This window comes from Acinonyx jubatus, chromosome C1 (assembly GCF_027475565.1).
Source record: "Acinonyx jubatus isolate Ajub_Pintada_27869175 chromosome C1, VMU_Ajub_asm_v1.0, whole genome shotgun sequence".
NCBI lineage: Eukaryota > Metazoa > Chordata > Mammalia > Carnivora > Felidae > Acinonyx > Acinonyx jubatus.
In genome coordinates, this window is record NC_069381.1 from 106,608,757 (window position 1) to 106,628,934 (window position 20,178).

The 20,178-nt window shown below is 38.8% G+C and overlaps 1 protein-coding gene across 6 annotated transcripts in view; it reads left to right on the plus strand.

Moving 5' to 3' along the window:
- The window catches only part of ARHGEF4 (Rho guanine nucleotide exchange factor 4), a 261,691-nt gene that overhangs the window by 142,211 nt on the left and 99,302 nt on the right, over positions 1-20,178 (plus strand). For all 6 annotated transcript variants that reach the window (XM_053214832.1, XM_027056096.2, XM_053214833.1 and 3 more), the window contains one exon: positions 11,328-11,454. In XM_053214832.1, coding sequence (XP_053070807.1) covers positions 11,328-11,454 — 127 coding nt within the window. The remainder of the gene's footprint in view (positions 1-11,327; positions 11,455-20,178) is intronic.

Sequence of the window (20,178 nt, forward strand, 5' to 3'; positions counted from 1 at the left end):
AGAGGCAGATAATAGTGGTTGCCACAGTGGCTAGAAGACAAAATGTGAAAAAGTTGGCCCCACATCAGTCAATCTTGACTTAATCCTATAAGGAATGGCAGGCTTTTAGGGCTTAAACAGGGAGTGGCATGACAAATATGGTGTAGAGGAAGGAGAGAAGATTTAGGAGAATGTTTTAGTAATCCATGTGAAAGATGGCTTGACAGAAAGTTTTGGAAAAATGATATAGTGTCACCAGTTTATATGACTATTTTAAAAATCAGGTGTAATTGGACCTACACAAATACATGTGTGGGGTCCATTGCCCCCTTAACCAGGACTAAAGTAGATTTCTAGAGAATTCTAAGTCTGAAATTCTCTGATTTTAACAGGTTTGGGGGCCTAAGAGAGAGTCCTGATAATTTAATGGGAAGTGGAGATTATGTACTAGTTGAGTCAAATAATGGTCTGATAGTTTCTACTAGTAAACACAAAAAGAATACTACAGTGTAACTTGAAAGAATCAGAACATTAGGAATTAAAAAAGCATATGTTGAAGGAATTGGAAAACTGGATTACAGTTCTCAAAGTGTGGTCACTGGACTACAATGGATTATTTTGAAGTGTGTTGCTTAATTTCTAAGTAGAGACTCTCTAATTAACTTTCTATCACTGATTTCTAGTGTAATTCCATTATGGAGAAGCATATTCTGTATGATTTCAATCCTTTTAAACTTACGTTGTTGTTGTTACCATTGTTATTATCATTATCAGCAAGGATATAGTCTTTCAGTGAATATTCAGTGTGCACTTGAAAACAACGCGTATTCTGAAATTGTTGGGTGGACCGTTCTATAAGTGTCAGTTCTATTTGGTGGATGGTGTTGTTCCCTTCATCTGTTCACTTGCTGTTTCTTTTATTTTTTCACTGCAGTAGAAGTGTTAAAGTATCCAACCATAATTGTGGCATTTCTATTTCTCATATATTTTGAAGGTCTGCGGTTATATGCATACATATTTAGGGTTGTCCTGCCTACTTGGTGAATTCACCCTCTTGTTATGTATGTAGTGTCCTCCTGTATACCTGGTAATTTTCCTTGCTCTGAAGTCTGTTGTGTCTGATATTAGTGTTTTCTTTTGATTAGTGTTTGTGTAACATATGTTTTTCCATCCTTTTACTTTTTACCCACCTTCATCAATTTGAAAGTGGATTTCTTATGATAGCATATGGTCAGGGTCTTTTTTTTTTCATTAATCCATTTTGAAAATCTCTGTAATTATATGTTCATATTTAAATTTAATGTAATTATTGATGTGTTTGGGATTAAGATCTATGGTGTTCTCTGCTTGTTCCTCTGATTCATTGCTCTGTTTCCTTTTACTGTTTTTGGATTATTTTTTAAATTTTCAATTTTAACTTATATGTTGTTTTCTTTATATATTGTTATGTGGATTTTTTTCTTAATAGCCAGGCTAGGAATTAATATACATCCTTAACTTTTCATAGTTCACTTATACTTGGTATTTTACTACACCAAGAGAGATGTATAAAACCTTCCATCAGGGGCACATGGGTGTCTCAGTCAATAGAGCATAAAATTCTTGATCTCAGGGTTGTGAGTTCAAGCCCCACATTGGATGTGGAGCCTACCTAAGAAAAAAAAGAAAAAAGAAAACCTTCCACCATACAGGTCTCTTTAATATACCCCCTTAATGCTGTAGTTGTCATAGGTCATCTGCATACATCGAAAACCCTATCAGAAAATATTGTCATTTTTGCTTTTAAGTCAAACATACTTTAAAGAACTTAGAGAAAAATATCTATTATACTTACCTATATATTTACTATTTCTATTGCTCTTCCTTTAATTCCTGACTTTTGAAGTTTCTCTCTAGTATCATTTCCCTTTAGTATGAAGAGCTTTAAAATTTCTTTAGTGTAGGTCTGGTAGTGACAAATTTTCTTAGCTTTCTTCATCTAAGAATGTATTTATTTCACTTTCTTCCCTAAAGTATTTTTTTGTTGGATATAGAATTCTGGGTTGACAGTTGGTGTAGCATTTAAAAAATACTGTTCCACTTCTTTCTGGCCTCCATGAAAAATGTGTAGTCATTTGAATGATTGTTCCCTTATATATACATGATTTGTTGTTAGTTTCTGGCTGCCTTCAAGATTTTTTTCATTGTCTCTAGTCTTCAGTAGTTCAGTTATGATGTGTTGGGCATTGATATTCTTGGGTTTTCCTGTTTGAAGTTTGCTGAGTTTCTTGTACTGTAAGCTAAGGGGTTTTTTTTCATCACATTTAGAATGTTTTCAGAAATTTCTTTTTTTTCTTCCTCATTTTTTTTAATTTAAATTTTAGTTGGCTAACATACAGTGCAATATTGGTTTAGGAGTAGAATTCAGTGATTCATCACTTACGTACAACACCTAGTGCTCATCACAAGTGCCCTCCTTAGTACCCATCTAGATCACTGCCTATCCACCTCCCTCCATCAACCCATATTTTGTGCTCTATAATTAAGAGTCTCTTGTGGTTTGTTTTCCTCTCTTCCCCCCACTTTCCCCATATGTTTGTCTGTTTTGTTTCTTAAATTCCACAAATGAGTGAAATCATATAGTATTTGTCTTTCTCTGATTGACTTATTTCACTTAGCATAATACATTCTAGCTCCATCCATGTCACTGCAAATGGAAAGATTTCATTCTTTTTGATGGCTGAGTAATATCCCATTGTGTGTGTGTGTGTGTGTGTGTGTGTGTGTGTGTGTGTGTGTGTATACACATACATACCACGTCTTCTTTATCATTCATCAGTCGATGGACATTTGGGGTTTCTCCATAGTTTGGCTATTGTTGATAATAGTGATATAAACACTGGGGTGCATGTACCCCTTTGAATCTGTATTTCTGTGTCCTTTGGGCAAATACCTAGTAGTGCAATTGCTGGTTGGTAGGGTAGTTCTATTTTTAGTTTCTTGAAGAACCTCCATATTGTTCTCCACAGTGGCTGCATCAATTAGCATTTCCACCAACAATGCAAGAGTGTTCCTCTTTCTCTGCATCCTTGCCAATACCTGTTGTTTCTTATGTTGTTAATTTTAGCCATTCTGACAGGTGTGAGGGTGGTTATGTCATCATGGTTTTGATTTGTATTTCCCTGATGATGAGTGATGGTGAGGATTTTTTTCATATGTCTGTTAGCCATATGGATGTCTTCTTTGGAAAAGTATCTATGGATGTCTTCTGTCCATTTCTTAACTGGCTTATTTGTTTTTTGGCTGTTGAGTTTAATAAGTTCTTTATAGATTTTGGATACTAAACCTTTATCAGATATGTCATTTGCAAATGTCTTCTCCCATTCCTAGGCTGTATTTTAGTTTTGTTGATTGTTTCCTTCACTGTGCAGAAGCTTTTTTCTTGATGAAATTCCAATAGTTGATGTTTGCTTTTGTTTCCTTTGCCTTTGGCAGTGTGTCTAGTAAGAAGTTGCTCCAGGTGAGATCAAAGAGGTTGCTGCCTGGGTTCTCCTCTAGGATTTTGATGGTTTCCTGTCTCACATTTAGGTCTTTTATCCATTTTGAATTTATTTTTATGTATGTGTAAGAAAGTGGTGTAGTTTCATTCTTCTGCATATTGCTGTCCAGTTTTTCCCAACACCTTTTGCTGAAGAGAATGTCTTTATGCCACTGGATATTCTTTCCTGCTTAGTTGAAGATGAGTTGACCATACAGTTGTGGGTCCATTTCTGGGTTTTCTATTCAGAACACCAAAGTTCTGTAGGGGTTCTGTATTCAGGGTTTTGTTTTCTGAACCCCTTAGCTGAGGCTAAGACTTCCAGTACTATTTTAAATAGTAATGATGAGAGTGAACATCCTTGTCTTGTTCCTAACTGTAGAGAAATGGTTCTCAATTTTTCCCCTTTGAGGATGATATTAGCTGTGGATCTCTTACATACAGCCTTAATGATGTTAAGGTATATCCCATGTATGCCTACTTTGTTGAGGGTTTTTATCAAGAATGAATGTTGTATTTTATCAAATGCTTTTTCTGCATCTATTGACAAGACCATATGGTTCTTATCATTTCTCTTATAATAGAGTGTATCATGATGATTTATTTGCAAATATTGAATCAGCCCTGCAGCCCAGGAATAAATCCCACTTGATCATGGTGAATACTCTAATGTACTATTAAATTCGATTTGTTAGTATCTTGTTGAGAATTTTTGCATCCATATTATCAGGGATATTAGCCTGTAATTCTCCTTTGAGTGGGGTCTTTGTTTTGGAATCAAAGTAATGCTGGCCTCAATAAAATAAGTTTGGAAGTTTTCCTTCCATTTCTATTTTTTGGAACAGTTTGAGAAGAATATGTATTAACTCTTCTTTAAAAATGTCTGGTAGAATTCCCCTGGGAAACCATCTGGCCCAGAACTCTGGTGGGAGATTTTTTATTACTGGTTCAATTTCTTTGATGGTTAAGGGTCTGTTCAAATTTTCTATTTCTTTCTGTTTCAGTTTTGGTAGTTTGTGAGTTTCTAGGAATTCATCCATTTCTTCTAGATTGCCTGCAGTTTGTTGGCATATAATTTTTCATAGTATTCTCGTAATTGTTTGTATTTCTGTGGTATTGATTGTGATATATCCTCTTTCATTTGTAATTTTATCTATTTGGGTCCTTCCTCTTTTCTTTTTGATCAGTATGGCTAGGGGGTTATCATTTTTGTTAATTCTCTCAAAGAACTAGCTCTTAGTTTCATTGATCTGTTCTACTGGGTTTTTTGTTTGTTTCTGTATCACTTATTTCTGCTCTAATCTTTATTATTCCCCTTCTTCTGTTGGATTTACTTTATTTGCTTCCTTTTCTATCTCCTTTAGGTGTAAGGTTATGTTGTGTATTTGGGACCTTTCTTGCTTCTTGAGATAAGCCTAAATTACAATATACTTCCCTCTTAGGACTCCCTTTGCTGTATCCCAAAGGTTTTGGACTGTCATGGTTTCATTTTTATTTGCTTCCATGTATTTTTTTAAATATTTATTTATTTTGAGAGAGGGAGAGAGCATGAGGAGAGGAGGGGCAGAAAACGAGAGACAGAGAGAGAGAGAGAGAGAATCCCAAGCAGGCTCAACTGTCAATGCAGAGCACTACGCGGGGCTCTATCTCATGAACTGTGAGATCATGACCTGAGCCCAAATCCAAAGTCAGACACTTAACTGAGCCACTCAGGCACCCCTGCTTCCTGTATTTTTTTAATTTCTTCTATTTCCTGGTCAACCTATTCATTCTTTAATAGAATGTCCTTTTACCTCCATGTACTTGAAGGTCTTCCAAACTTTTTCTTGTGGTTGACTACAAGTTTCATAGTGTTGTGATCTGAAAATATGCATGGCATGATCTCAATCTTTTTGTATTTGTTGAAGGCTGATTTGTGACCCAGTATGTGATCTGTCCTGGAGAATGTTCCATGTGTACTCAAAAAGAATGTGTATTCTGCTATTTTAGGATGAAATATTCTGAATATATCTGCAAAGTGCATATGGTCCAGTGTGTCATTCAAAGCCATTGTTTCCTTATGAGGAGGTATGTCCTGTGGTTTTCTGCTTAGATGCCATAACTGTAAGTGGGGTGTTAAAGTCCCCTACTATTATCATATTATTATCAATGAGTGTCTTTATGTTTGTGATTAATTGACTTATATATTTGGGTGCTTTCAAGCTGGGGGCATAAATATAATTGATAGATCTTCTTGGTGGATAGAACCCATTATTATGATATAATGCCCTTCTTCATCTCTTGTTACAGTCTGTTTTAAAATCTAATTTGTCTGATGTAAGTATGGCTACTCTAGTTTTCTTTTGACGTCCATTAGCATGTTAGAGGGTTCTCCATCCCCTCACTTTCAATCTGCAGGTGTCTTTAGGTCTAAAATGAGTCATAGGCAGCATATACATGAATCTTGTTTTTTATTCATTCTGATGCCCTTTGTCTTTTGATTGAAATATTTAGTCCATTTACATTCAGAGTGATTATTGAAATATATGAATTTAGTGACATTGTGTTGCCTGTAGAGTTGGTTTCTGGTGATACGCTCTGGTCCTTTCTAGTGTTTGTTGCTTTTGGTCTTTTGTTTTCTCCACTCAAAGAGTCCTCAAAATTTCTTGTAGGGCTGGCTCCTGTAGTTTTTGTTTGCCGGGGAAACTCTTTATCTCTCCTTCTATTTTGAATGACAGCCTTGCTGGATAGAGTATTCTTGGCTGCATATTTTTCCTATTTAGCATGTTGAATATATCTCGCCAGTCCTTTCTGGCCTGTCAAGTTTCTGTGGACAGTTCTACTATGAACCTGATCTGTCTTTCTTTGTAGGTTAAGGACTTTTTTTCCCCTTGGTGTGTTCAATATTCTTTCCTTGTTTGTGTTTTTTGTGAATTTGACTATGACATGTCTTGGTGATGGCTGGCTTTTATTGAATTTAATGGGAGTTCTCTGTGTTTCTTGGATTTTATATCTGTGTCCTTTCCCAGAATAGGGAATTTTTCATCTATAATTTGCTCACATAAACCTTCTGTCCCTTTTTCTCTCTCTTCATCTTCTGGGACTCCTAGGTTATAAATATTATTATATTTTAATAAATTGCTGAGTTCCCTAATTCTGCCTTCAGGATCTCTCACTTTTGTTTCCCTCTTCTTTTCAGTTTCATTATTTTCCATAATTTTATCTTCTATATCACTATTTTGCTCCTCTGCCTCATCATCCATCCTCATTTTTATGGCCTCCATTTGGGTTTGCATCTTGGTTACAGCAATTTTAACTTCAGTCTGACTAGATTTTACTTCTTTTATCTCTGCAGAAAGGGATTATCTTGTGTCTTCTATGCTTTCTTCAAGCCTACCTAGTATCCTTATAATCATTGTTTTAAATTCTAGTTCAGACACTTACTTAATTCTACATTGATTAAATCCCTGGCTGTCATTTCTTCTGTTTTTTTCTTTTGAGGTGAATTCCTCCTTCTTGTCATTTTGGAGGAAGAAAACAACAACAACAATAATAGTAATAATAGAATGAAATAAAAATTTAAATTTTTTAACTATCAAATAAAGGAAGCTGGATCCTAGGTGTGTTTTGGTCTGCTTGTTAAGAGAAGCTCAATTAAAAAAAAGAAAAAAATGAAAATTAAAAAATAAAAAATAATAAGGTAAAATAAAAATTTTTGCTCTTTTTGTGTCCAAGAAACAAAAGAAAAGAAAAACAACAACAACAACAAAAACAAAACAACAAAAAAGTGAACAAACCAACAAACAAAAAAACCCAAATGAAGCTAGATCCATTTTCCTCTAGAGCTGAATCTTTGCAGCACTCTATGATCAGTAGGCTAAGCTCCCAGAAGGGATTTGTACTGGTCCTCTGGGGAGGGGTCTGCTGATCTGATTCCAAGGCCCACTTGCCCTAGTGGAGTTGGACCTGGAGGCAACAGGGATGCAAGGCTTGGTATAACAGCCCTGTTCTCCACTTAGTGGCACTGTTTTGCTTACTGGAGTCAATCAGTGTTGATGGGCTAATGGTGTAAATGGCTTCACCCTGCTCTCTAGTCTCCGAAGTGAGAAGCTCGCACTCTCACAGACACACGGATCAGTCACCCATCCTGTGCCCCCTGCTTCTGTCAGCTCTCTGCCTTCCTCCTGTCTGTGTCTGAGCTGTCTGCCTACCAGGCGGCACCTCTCTCCAGAGTTTTATCTCAGGTGCAGTTGTGTTCCAAAACCACACATCAGAGACTCCCATGGTTCAGACCTGCAGTGATCTTCTGGGGGAGGGTCTCACTGTGCTATAGCTGGGGCCAGCTTGTCCCAGGAAATAGTCATGCCACTGCAGAATGGCAGAAGTTCAGAGTTTATGGTAAATCACAACACAGAGCTGGCACCAGGATTTGCTGCCCTTAGCTGTCATCCTTTGTTCCTGTATGGGTGCCATGTGGCTTGATGGTGCCTACTGGATCTTTTGCCTGTGGAGAGGCCATATGACCCCTACCAAATGCACTCCAAGGAAGGGAACATCTTCTCCCCACATGATCCAGGGGATCCTCAGACCTTGCTGCCTGCTCCCAGGGCTCTGCCCTGCTTCCTCACCAGAGCACTGCCAGGTGCTGACCTCTGAAACTTCAGATTCAGTGCTCTAATGTTTATAAAAAACTGGCAGTATTGAAACTCTCTCCTTTTTCTCTTGTCAGTGGTTTTGGGGAACAGTTGTTTTGTGCAGTCCCCAGTTCGTGTTTTCACTCTTTCTCTCTAGTTGCTTTCAGAGGGAGTGCTTTCTTGTGCAAACCCAGTGCACTGCTCTCTCTCCCCCTCTCTTTTCCTCTCCCTGAAAACAGCCCCCTCCCCTCTGGGGCACTGCAGCTCTTCACTTCCACAGTTCCCCTCTCTGCACTATGTACCTGCTGTGTTCTTTCCTTCAAATTATGCAGACTATTCTGTTAATCCTCAGACTGATTTCCTAGGTGTTCAAAATGGTTTGATGTTGATCTTGCTGTGTTTGAGGGACAGACAAGTCCCCTTACTACTCTGCCATCTTAACTCTTCCTCCAAGAAATTTGTTGATATTGTTCTCCACCACACTTTCTCTTCTGTTCCTGCATCTCTGATGGCAGAATGTTAGATGTTTATTGTTGTCCTATAGGTCCCTGAGGCTCTGTTCATTTTTTCGAATACAGTAAAACCTTGGTTTATGAGTAACTTGTTCTGCGAGTGTTCCACAAGATGAACAAACATTTCTAATAAATTTTAACTTGATAAACAAGTGATGTCTTCCAATACAAGCAGTGTGTGATGCTGAACATTGCATGATCGCAACTGAGCCAATGGTTCTTGAAATTCACTTTGACATATGAGTGCTTTGGATTACAAGCATGTTTCCAGAATGAATTATGCTAGCAAGCCAAGGTTTTACTGTATTATTATTTCTCTGTTCTTCAGACTTGATTATTTCTTTTGAGCTATTTAGTTTACTGATTCTTTCCTCAGTAATCTTATGTTGTAATTAAAATTTACCAGTGAATTTTTTATTTCAGTTATTATATTTTTCAGTTCTAATATATCAATTTCATTCTTTTTTTATCTATATTTAACCCTTGAACAACAGAGGGGTTAAGAGTGCTAACTTCACACACAGTCAAAATCCACACATAACTTTTGATTCCCACAAAATTTACCAATAGCCTATTGTTAACCAGAAACCTTACTAACATAAGCAGTCAGTTATCACTTCTTGTTCATGTTGTATGTATTACATACTTTATTCTTACAATAAGTAAACTAGAGAAAAGAAAATGTTAAGAAAATCATAAGGAAGAGAAAATACATTTACAGCACGGTACTATAGTTATAAAAAAAAAATCCACATGTAAGTGGACCCACACACTTCAAACCTGTGTTATTCAAGTGTCAACTATATCTCCCTGCTGTTATTTTCCATTCAGTTCAAGAGTATTTACCCTTACTTCTTAGAGTCTGGTTATAAGAGCTGCTTTAAAGTCTGATAATTTCAACTACCATGTTACCTTGGTGTTGAGATCTGTTGGTTGTCCTTTCCCTTAAACATTACTGAGATTTGCATAGTTGTTTGTATGTTTGTATCATTTTGAATAATACCTTGGACATTTTGAATACTATGTTATGAGACTCTGGACCTTGTTTAGTTGCTGTGGAGAATGATGGCTATTACATTTTTTAAGAAGTTGATCCAATTTAGACTACAAGTTCTTACTGGCCTTCAGGGTCTATGTTTCTTAGGTCATTTCAGTTTTCAAGGTGTTTTCAGTGCTATTTGGATAATGTAGATCACTCAGTGGCTAGTCTGGGACCTGTAAAATATTCTATTCATAGTTCAGTCCTCAAAGACTTTCTACCCTGTTTAGGCTCAGATCCACCCATGCACAGTTTGGGGTAAGTCCTGGAGTTTATACACTTTTTGGGATCATTTTCTTTAATTCCTTCCTCTCTGAATTCTTCCAGACATTTTATGGTTCCAGAAGCCCCTATATTCCTGATCTTTTTGCAAGAAAGATGGGCTTTTGTTTTCCTACTTTGCAATATACTTCCTGCAAATGTGTCTGCCTCTAGAGCCAAGCAGCAGGAAAACAGAGATAGAAAAATGAAACAGGATTCTCCTCCCACCTCCATGTTCTTAGGACCAGAGCTCCTCTAGTCGTGGAGGATTCCCCTTCCTCAGGGTTTTAGGTGCCTATCGGGCTGTCATTGCCATACTACAATAGGATTTCCTGGGAATTGCGGGTGGGAGGAAACAACAACAGAGAAGATTTCCCCCATTCGTTCATACTCTTAGGGGCCCCTTTTCCTTCTCTTCAGACCAGAAAGGGCTTCTTTTGGAGTACCTTTTGGGCACACCCAGTTTCAAGTTGCTGTTGAGATCAAGCCAGAGGATATCATAGGGACAACAAAAGAATTTTCTAAGCACTACTTGCTTAATCACTTCAGGGATACAAAAGAGAAGGGAAAGGAACAAACATTTATTTGAATACATACCAAATTTAAAAATTTCTTTTAAACATTTATTTATTTTTAAGACAGAGAACACAAGCAGGGGAGGGGTAAAGAGAGAGGGAGACACACAGAAATCGAAACAGGCTTCAGGCTCCAACCTGTCAGCACAGAGCCCGACATGGGGCTCAAACTCATGGACTGCAAGATCATGACCCAAGCCAAAGTCAGACGCTCAACCGACTAAGCCACCCAGGTGCCCCTACATATGAAAATGTTTAAGCTAATCTAATAACCTTACAAAGTAGACAAAACTGGAAGGGGCCAATTTTATATCTGGATGATGGGATGATAAAGAATGGAACAATATCCCTTGTCTTCCCAAGACCCTCTGCAACACTGGTCCTTACAATTTGAAGGGTAAGTCTGTCTCATATTTATGAATTGCCCAGGACTTCATGGGTAGCATTTTACTTAAGCACCCCTAAAATAATATGCCTTAAGTAAAACTAACAGTCATGCTTTTGGAGAAATGTCAGGCTGTGTGACTGAGCAGCTGGAGATTTGGGGGTTTGGAGACCTTCTCAATAGTCCTTATTTCACATTGTTGAATGACAACCTGTTCTGCCACAATCATCATATATGGCCATACAGGTTACAGACTCCAGGAGAAGTTTTCTGGGTTTTTTCCTCATGGATTTTGATGTAAATGGCACCTTCTGAAGCTGTGTGCATTTTGGCTGTGTACCCTGCTCACAGCAAAGATCCTGGACAATGAAAAAAGTACGATGTGGCAATGACAGCATATCATCTCTTTTCTTCATTTACTCTCTGCCTCTTTCCTCCTCTCCCAGTGTTGGAGGAAGATGACTGTGACCTCTCCAGAGTCTTTGAGTCTCGCTAGAAGAAACCATCCATTCTCCCAGAGTGCCCCAACAGGACTGAACTGCATGGGCTGGCCAGACTACCTACCAGACACTGGTGAGTCATGTGCCTCTCTCTTTTGTTTTATACTCTGGTGTCCTAGAAAGAAGGACAAGAAATGAGAGAGTATCGTTGACTGCTATGTTTACTTGTCTGGCAGAAGTAGCTTGAAGGTGAGACAGATAAACTAGTGTCTCTTATCCCTTCAGTTAGGAAGAGGTCCCTAGCACCCAGAGAAAGGGAATTATTGGCTTGGGGAAGATTCCATTATTGAATCCCCAAACCTGCCTCCGTTCATTTATTTTGAGTAAAACTAATGTTCATCTCTTGGGTCTAGCAATAGGATATAATTATAGGATATATAACTTGCAGAAGAAATAATCACATAGAGAGTTGTCTTTAGTCTAGAATGGAACTTGAGTGTGTTTTCCCTTTGACAGACAAGCTTCTTCTGTGAGTTTTATGGCTGCTTCTCTGAGTCTCTTACCCAAATCTATGGCAAACAGCATCACATCATATATTTGCCCATAAAAGCACTGGCCTTTGTGCCAGAAGGAAACTGGGCCAAGATATGGCATCCTCATGCATAGCCACCACCTTTCCCAGACCTAACGTAGGAGGGGCTTGCATATGCTGAAAATGTTCAAGGGCTCCCGGTGTCAAGTGACAGATCTTGAGCAGGTGCAGATTTTATTAACAACCTTATTGTCTGAAAGCTGGCTGGAAGGAGAGGCCAATCTGGTGTTTAGGAAAGACAAAGAATGGAGGGCACCTGGGTGGCTCAGTTGGTTGAGTGTCCAACTTCAGCTCAGGTCATGATCTCACGGTTCATGAGTTTGAGCCCCACATCGGGCTCACTGCTGTCAGCCTGTTAGTGCAGGGCCTGCTTCGGATCCTCTGTCCCCCTCACTCTGCCCCTCCCCGGCTTGCACTCACCCAAAAATAAATAAATATATATGTTTTAAATATAAAGAATGGTAAATCCCTAGACAGGGTTGAAAAAGCAAAATAGCTACACCTGTCAAACATGTACTTCATCCAGACTTGGGGAGTGGGAACAGGACTGACATTCCAGGCAAAAGATGATAGGAGCAGAGTGGCTAAGCTCTGGGGGTTCAAGTGCAGCATATGCCATCCTGAGGGAGGTCAGCTCTGATGCAGAACTGAGTCCTGAACTCTGAATCCAACTCAGTGCATACTAAGTGCTGGTCGTGGGGGAGCTAGCTGCTCTGATTAGGTGGTGGACATGATTATTTTCCATTAGCAAATGTATGTGCTTATGCTGCATCATGCAGTGGACTTATTCTTTCCCAGATTGGTTGTGATTTAAATTCACAGTAAGCAAAGTCATGAAAAGGTAAGTTTGACAACTGCTGAAAGAATGTTTTCAAAGGAAACAGATATTTCTAACATAGGTCTTCATTAAGTTATGGGATTATTTACAGGCTCATGGAAGGAGCAGTAATTGGTGACAATAGTGTTTTTCCAGTGATAATTCTCAAGGCTGAATTTGCCCTTTGAAGTTAGAACTTTCTTACAAATCCAAAGCTTAATAATCATATGTGCCTAATATTTCAGAGGTTCATTTGAATTAACTGACAGGTGGGGGTGCCTGGGTGGCTCAGTCAGTTAAGCGTCTGACTCTTGATTTTGGCTTAGGTCATGATCTCACGGTATCATGGGTTCAAGCCCCATGTCGGGCTCTGCGCTGACCCTGCGGAGCCTGCTTGGGATTCCCTCTCTCTCTCTCTCTCTCTCCCGCTCTCTGCCCCTTCCGATTCACGCTGTCTCTCAGAATAAATAAATAAATTTTTAAAAAAATTGACAGGTGTGGGCGCCTGGGTGGCTCAGTTGGTTGAGCGTCCGACTTCGGCTCAGGTCCTGATCTAGCAGTCTGTGAGTTCCAGCCCCGCATCGGGCTCTGTGCTGATGGCTCAGAGCCTGGAGCCTGCTTTGGATTCTGTGTCTCCCTCTCTCTCTCTGACCCTCCCCCACTCATGCTCTGTCTCTCTCTCTCTGTCAAAAGATAAATAAAACATAAAAAAATTTTTTTTAAATTGACAGGTGAATTTATTGCAGAATAATCAAAAAACCTCAGTGACACATATGTCCTGACATGCTTGCACCCCAAGGATACTGCTCTGGATGTAAGAGATCGGGGCTCTGGCTCTAGCTGCACTAGATATGGGGGTGAGAAATCGTGCACATCCCTCATTTCTCTGTATTTCAGATTCCTTCATTATTCAAAAAAGGAATAAAAATTCCTCTTTTCCCATTTCATCAGGTTAATATTGACAGTCAAGTTAATATGGACTTGGGTCTCTGTATTTAGGAAAGCCTTCTTTTCTTTATCACTTCAATTCCAACTGTTCTGTTCCAGACTTCTGGGGTTATATTTCCAGTCTCTGTCCCAAGAACCTCTCTCATCATTTTCATTATTTTAAAAAATATTTCCGCTTAGGTCTTGGAGAATTTCTGTTTTATCTTCTACTTTGTTTTTCTGGTTTTACTACCTGTTCATTGCCTCCTAGATTTGTGATTCAGTGATCACACTTTTAATCTACAATAAATCTTTCCAATGTCCTATAGAAGTTTGGTAAAAACAGAATATTGAGAATTTCGTAAAAACTTTCTCCTGTTCATGTTTTATAAATTTATTTGCAAATTCATCTGCATTTGTTTTGACTGGTAGTTTTTCTATAGGTGAAATTTCTCTATTTGCTTATCCTTACAGACATCAATCTTTCCCCAACAAGGGCTTGTTATCAAGTAGTTGGAGACAATATCCTTTCAGAGACTGCTATAGAGTGCTATTAAACTCCTTCAAACACAGCTGAAGCAGGAAGTGAAAGGCTTCCCTGTAATGTGTATCACAAGTTCAGTCACCTTGGAGGGAGCTGTAAGCAGTGCCACCAGGAAACTTTCCTTCTTTTCAGCATTTCTTTTACATGTGTGGAGTAGCCAAGAATTATCCTGATGTGGGAGCATGCCACCCTTTGCCCCACAAGTTGGTGCCCAGAATAAATTGCACCACATCCACTCCACTCTCAGTGGAACCAGCAGAGCCAGATACAACTCTGCAAGTTGCCAGCACACAGATGCACACAGATTAGTGTAAAACCCTCTGCACCTCCAGAGCCCATGCCCATTACTTAGGGAGGTTGGCGAGGTTCTACCAGGCACTTTCCTACTTGCCTTCTGTTTCCATTGTTATTTCAAAGGTATGGGTCACTTCTTTCTTCAAGCCAATTATATCTCATGGGTGAATTTCTCTACTTTTTAAACAGCTTTATTGAAATATAGTTCACATTCCATAAAGTTCACCCATTTAAAGTGTACAATTCAGATTTTATTAGTCTGTTCACATATAGGTGTAATCATCACCACAAATTTTCCTATTCTGGATTTGCATATGAATGGAATCCTATAGGACCTAGTCTTTTGTGACTTTTTTCACTGAGAATAGTGTTTTCAAGGTTCATCCATGTTGTCACATGTATCATTCCTTTTGATGACTGAATAATAGCCCATTTTATACAGATGTACCACAACTTGCTTATCCATTCATCTACTGGTGGACATTTGGACAGTTTCCAGCTTTCAGCTATTATGAATAATTCTGCTATAAAAATTCATGTACAAGTTTTAGTGAAGCCTTATGTTTTCACTCACATACATAGGACTAGAACTGGTGGGTCAGATGTTAACTTTATATTGAATCATTTGAAGAATTGCTAAACTGTGTTCTTTTCTTTTTTAATATATGAAATTTATTGTCAGATTTGTTTCCATACATCACCCAGTGCTCATCCCAACAGGTGCCCTCCTCAATACCCATCACCCACTCTCCCCTCCCTCCCACCCCCCATCAGCCCTCACTTTGTTCTCAGTTTTTAAAAATTTTTTTTTCAACGTTTATTTATTTTTGGGACAGAGAGAGACAGAGCATGAACGGGGGAGGGGCAGAGAGAGAGGGAGACACAGAATCGGAAGCAGGCTCCAGGCTCTGAGCCATCAGCCCAGAGCCTGACGCAGGGCTCGAACTCACAGACCGCGAGATCGTGACCTGGCTGAAGTCGGACGCTTAACCGACTGCGCCACCCAGGGGCCCCTGTTCTCAGTTTTTAAGAGTCTCTTATGCTTTGGCTCTCTCCCACTCTAACCTCTTTTTTTTTTCCTTCCCCTCCCCCATGGGTTCCTGTTAAGTTTCTCAGGATCCACATAAGAGTGAACACATATGGTATCTGTCTTTCTCTGTATGGCTTATTTCACTTAGCATAACACTTTCCAGTTCCATCCACGTTACTACAAAGGGCCATATCTCATTGCTATGTAGCACTCCATTGTGTATATAAACCACAATTTCTTTATCCACTCATCAGTTGATGGACATTTAGGCTCTTTCCATAATTTGGCTATTGTTGAGAGTGCTGCTATAAACATTGGGGTACAAGTGCCCCTATGCATCAGTACTGCTGTATCCCTTGGGTAAATTCCTAGCAGTGCTACTGCTGGGTCATAGGGTAGGTCTATTTTTAATTTTTTGAGGAACCTCCACACTGTTTTCCAGAGTGGCTGCACCAATTTGCATTCCCACCAACAGTGCAAGAGGGTTCCCGTTTCTCCACATCCTCTCCAGCATCTATAGTCTCCTGATTTGTTCATTTTGGCCACTCTGACTGGCGTGAGGTGATATCTGAGTGTGGTTTTGATTTGTATTTCCCTGATGAGGAGCGACGTTGAGCATCTTTTCATGTGCCTGTTGGCGATCCGGATGTCTTCTTTAGAGAAGTGTCTATTCATGTTTTCTGCCCATTTCTTCACTGGGTTATTTGTTCTTCGGGTGTGGAGTTTGATGAGCTCTTTAGAGATTTTGGATACTAGCCCTTTGTCCAATATGTCATTTGCAAATATCTTTTCCCATTCCGTTGGTTGCCTTTTAGTTTTGTTGATTGTTTCCTTTGCTGTGCAGAAGCTTTTTATCTTCATGAGGTCCCAATAGTTCATTTTTGCTTTTAATTCCCTTGCCTTTGGGGATGTGTTGAGTAAGAGATTGCTGCAGCTGAGGTCAGAGAGGTCTTTTCCTGTTTTTTCCTCTAGGGTTTTGATGGTTTCCTGTCTCACATTCAGGTCCTTTATCCATTTTGAGTTTATTTTTGTGAATGGTGTGAGAAAGTGGTCTAGTTTCAACCTTCTGCATGTTGCTGTCCAGTTCTCCCAGCACCATTTGCTAAAGAGACTGTCTTTTTTCCATTGGATATTCTTTCCTGCTTGGTCAAAGATTAGTTGGCTATACGTTTTTGGGTCTAGTTCTGGGGTTTCTATTCTATTCCATTGGTCTATTTGTCTGTTTTTGTGCCAGTACCATGCTGTCTTGATGATTACAGCTTTGTAGTAGAGGCTAAAGTCTGGGATTGTGATGCCTCCTGCTTTGGTCTTCTTCTTCAAAATTACTTTGGCTATTCGGGGCCTTTTGTGGTTCCATATGAATTTTAGGATTGCTTGTTCTAGTTTCGAGAAGAATGCTGGTGCAATTTTGATTGGGATTGCATTGAATGTGTAGATAGCTTTGGGTAGTATTGGCATTTTGACAATATTTATTCTTCCAACCCATGAGCACGGAATGTTTTTCCATTTCTTTATATCTTCTTCAATTTCCTTCATAAGCTTTCTATAGTTTTCAGCATACAGATCTTTTACATCTTTGGTTAGATTTATTCCTAGGTATTTTATGCTTCTTGGTGCAATTGTGAATGGGATCAGTTTCTTTATTTGTCTTTCTGTTGCTTCATTATTAGTGTATAAGAATGCAACTGATTTCTGTACATTGATTTTGTATCCTGCAACTTTGCTAAATTCATGTGTCAGTTCTAGCAGACTTCTGGTGGAGTCTGTCGGATTTTCCATGTATAATATCATGTTATCTGCAAAAAGTGAAAGCTTAACTTCATCTTTGCCAATTTTGATGCCTTTGATTTCCTTTTGTTGTCTGATTGCTGATGCTAGCACTTCCAACACTATGTGAAACAACAGCGGTGAGAGTGGACGTCCCTGTCGTGCTCCTGATCTCAGGGAAAAAGCTCTCAGTTTTTCCCCATTGAGGATGATGTTAGCTGTGGGCTTTTCAAAAATGGCTTTTATGATGTTTAAGTATGTTCCTTCTATCCCGACTTTCTCGAGGGTTTTTATCAAGAAAGGATGCTGAATTTTGTCAAATGTTTTTTGTGCATCGATTGACAGGATCATATGGTTCTTATCTTTTCTTTTATTAATGTGATGTATCACGTTGATTGATTTGCAAATGTTGAACCAGCCCTGCATTCCAGGAATGAATCCCACTTGATCATGCTGAATAATTCTTTTTATATGCTGTTGAATTCGATTTGCTAGTATCTTATTGAGAATATTTGCATCCATATTCATCAAGGATATTGGCCTGTAGTTCTCTTTTTTTACTGGGTCTCTCTCTGGTTTAGGAATCAAAGTAATAATGGCTTCATAGAATGAGTCTGGAAGTTTTCCTTCCCTTTCTATTTTTTGGAATAGCTTGAGAAGGGTCGTTATTATCTCTGCTTTAAACGTCTGGTAGAACTCCTCTGGGAAGCCATCTGCTCCTGGACTCTTATTTGTTGGGAGATTTTTGATGACTGATTCAATTTCTTTGCTGGTTATGGGTCTGTTCAAGCTTTCTATTTCCTCCTGATTGAGTTTTGGAAGTGTGTGGGTGATTAGGAATTTGTCCATTTCTTCCAGGTTGTCCAGTTTGTTGGCATATAGTTTTTCATAGTATTCCCTGATAATTGCTTGTATTTCTGAGGAATTGGTTGTAACAATTCCATTTTCATTCATGATTTTATCTGTTTGGGTCATCTCCCTTTTGTTTTTGAGAAGCCTGGCTAGAGGTTTATCAATTTTGTTTATTTTTTCCAAAAACCAACTCTTGGTTTCATTCATCTGCTCTACAGTTTTTTTAGGTTCTATATTGTTTATTTCTGCTCGAATCTTTATTATTTCTCTTCTTCTGCTGGGTTTAGGGTGTCTATGCTGTTCTGCTTCTATTTCCTTTAGGTGTTTGTTAGATTTTGTATTGGGGATTTTTCTTGTTTCTTGAGATACGCCTGGATTGCAATGTATTTTCCTCTCAGGACTGCCTTCGCTGCATCCCAAAGTGTTTGGATTGTTGTATTTTCATTTTCATTTGTTTCCATATATTTTTTAATTTCTTCTCTAATTGCCTGGCTGACCCATTCGTTCTTTAGTAGGGTGTTCTTTAACCTCCATGCTTTGGGAGGTTTTCCAGACTTTTTCCTGTGGTTGATTTTAAGCTTCATAGCATTGTGGTCTGAAAGTATGCATAGTATGATCTCAGTTCTTGTATACTTATGAAGGGCTGTTTTGTGACCCAGAATGTGATCTATCTTGGAGAATGTTCCATGTGCACTCGAGAAGAAAGTATATTCTGATGCTTTGAGATGCAGAGTTCTAAATATATCTGTCAAGTCCATCTGATCCAATGTATCATTCAGGGCCCTTGTTTCTTTATTGACCGTGTGTCTAGATGATCTATCCATTTCTGTAAGTGAGGTGTTAAAGTCCCCTGCAATTTCCACATTCTTATCAATAAGGTTGCTTATGTTTGTAATTGTTTTATGTATTTGGGGGCTCCCGTATTTGGCGCATAGACATTTATAATTGTTAGCTCTTCCTGATGGATAGACCCTATAATTATTATATAATGCCCTTCTTCATCTCTTGTTACAGCCTTTAATTTAAAGTCTAGTTTGTCTGATATAAGTATGGCTACTCCAGCTCTCTTTTGACTTCCAGTTGCATGATGGTTCTCCATCCCCTCATTTTCAATCTGAAGGTGTCCTCAGGTCTAAAATGAGTCTCTTGTAGACAGCAAATAGATGGGTCTTGTTTTTTTATCCATTCTGATACCCTATGTCTTTTGGTTGGCGCATTTAGTTCATTTACATTCAGTGTTATTATAGAAAGATATGAGTTTAGAGTCATTGTGATGTCTGTAGGTTTCATGCTTCATGATGTAGACATCACTACGATGTCTCTGGTACTTTGTCTCACAGGCTCCCCCTTAGGATCTCTTGTAGGGCTGGTTTAGTGGTGATGAATTCCTTCAGTTTTTGTTTGTTTGGGAAGACCTTTATCTCTCCTTCTATTCTAAATGACAGATTTGCTGGATAAAAGATTCTTGGCTGCATATTTTTTCTGTTCATCACATGGAAGATTTCCTGCCATTCCTTTCTGGCCTGCCACGTTTCAGTAGAGAGATCCATCAGGAGTCTTATTGGTCTCCCTTTATATGTTAGAGCACGTTTATCCCTAGCTGCTTTCAGAATTTTCTCTTTATCCTTGTATTTTGCCAGTTTCACTATGATATGTCGTGCAGAAGATTGATTCAAATTATGTCTGAAGGGAGTTCTCTGTGCCTCTTGGATTTCAATGCCTTTTTCCTTCCCCAGATCAGGGAAGTTCTCAGCTATTATTTCTTCAAGTACACCTTCAGCACCTTTCCCTCTCTCTTCCTCCCTTGGAATACCAGTTATGTGCAGATTATTTCTCTTCAGTGCATCACTTAGTTCTCTAATTTTCCCCTCATACTCCTGGATTTTTTTATCTCTCTATTTCTCAGCTTCCTCTTTTTCCATAATTTTATCTTCTAGTTCACCTATTCTCTCCTCTGCCTCTTCAATCCGAGCCGTGGTTGTCTCCATTTTATTTTGCAGTTCATTGATAGCATTTTTTAGCTCCTCCTGGCAG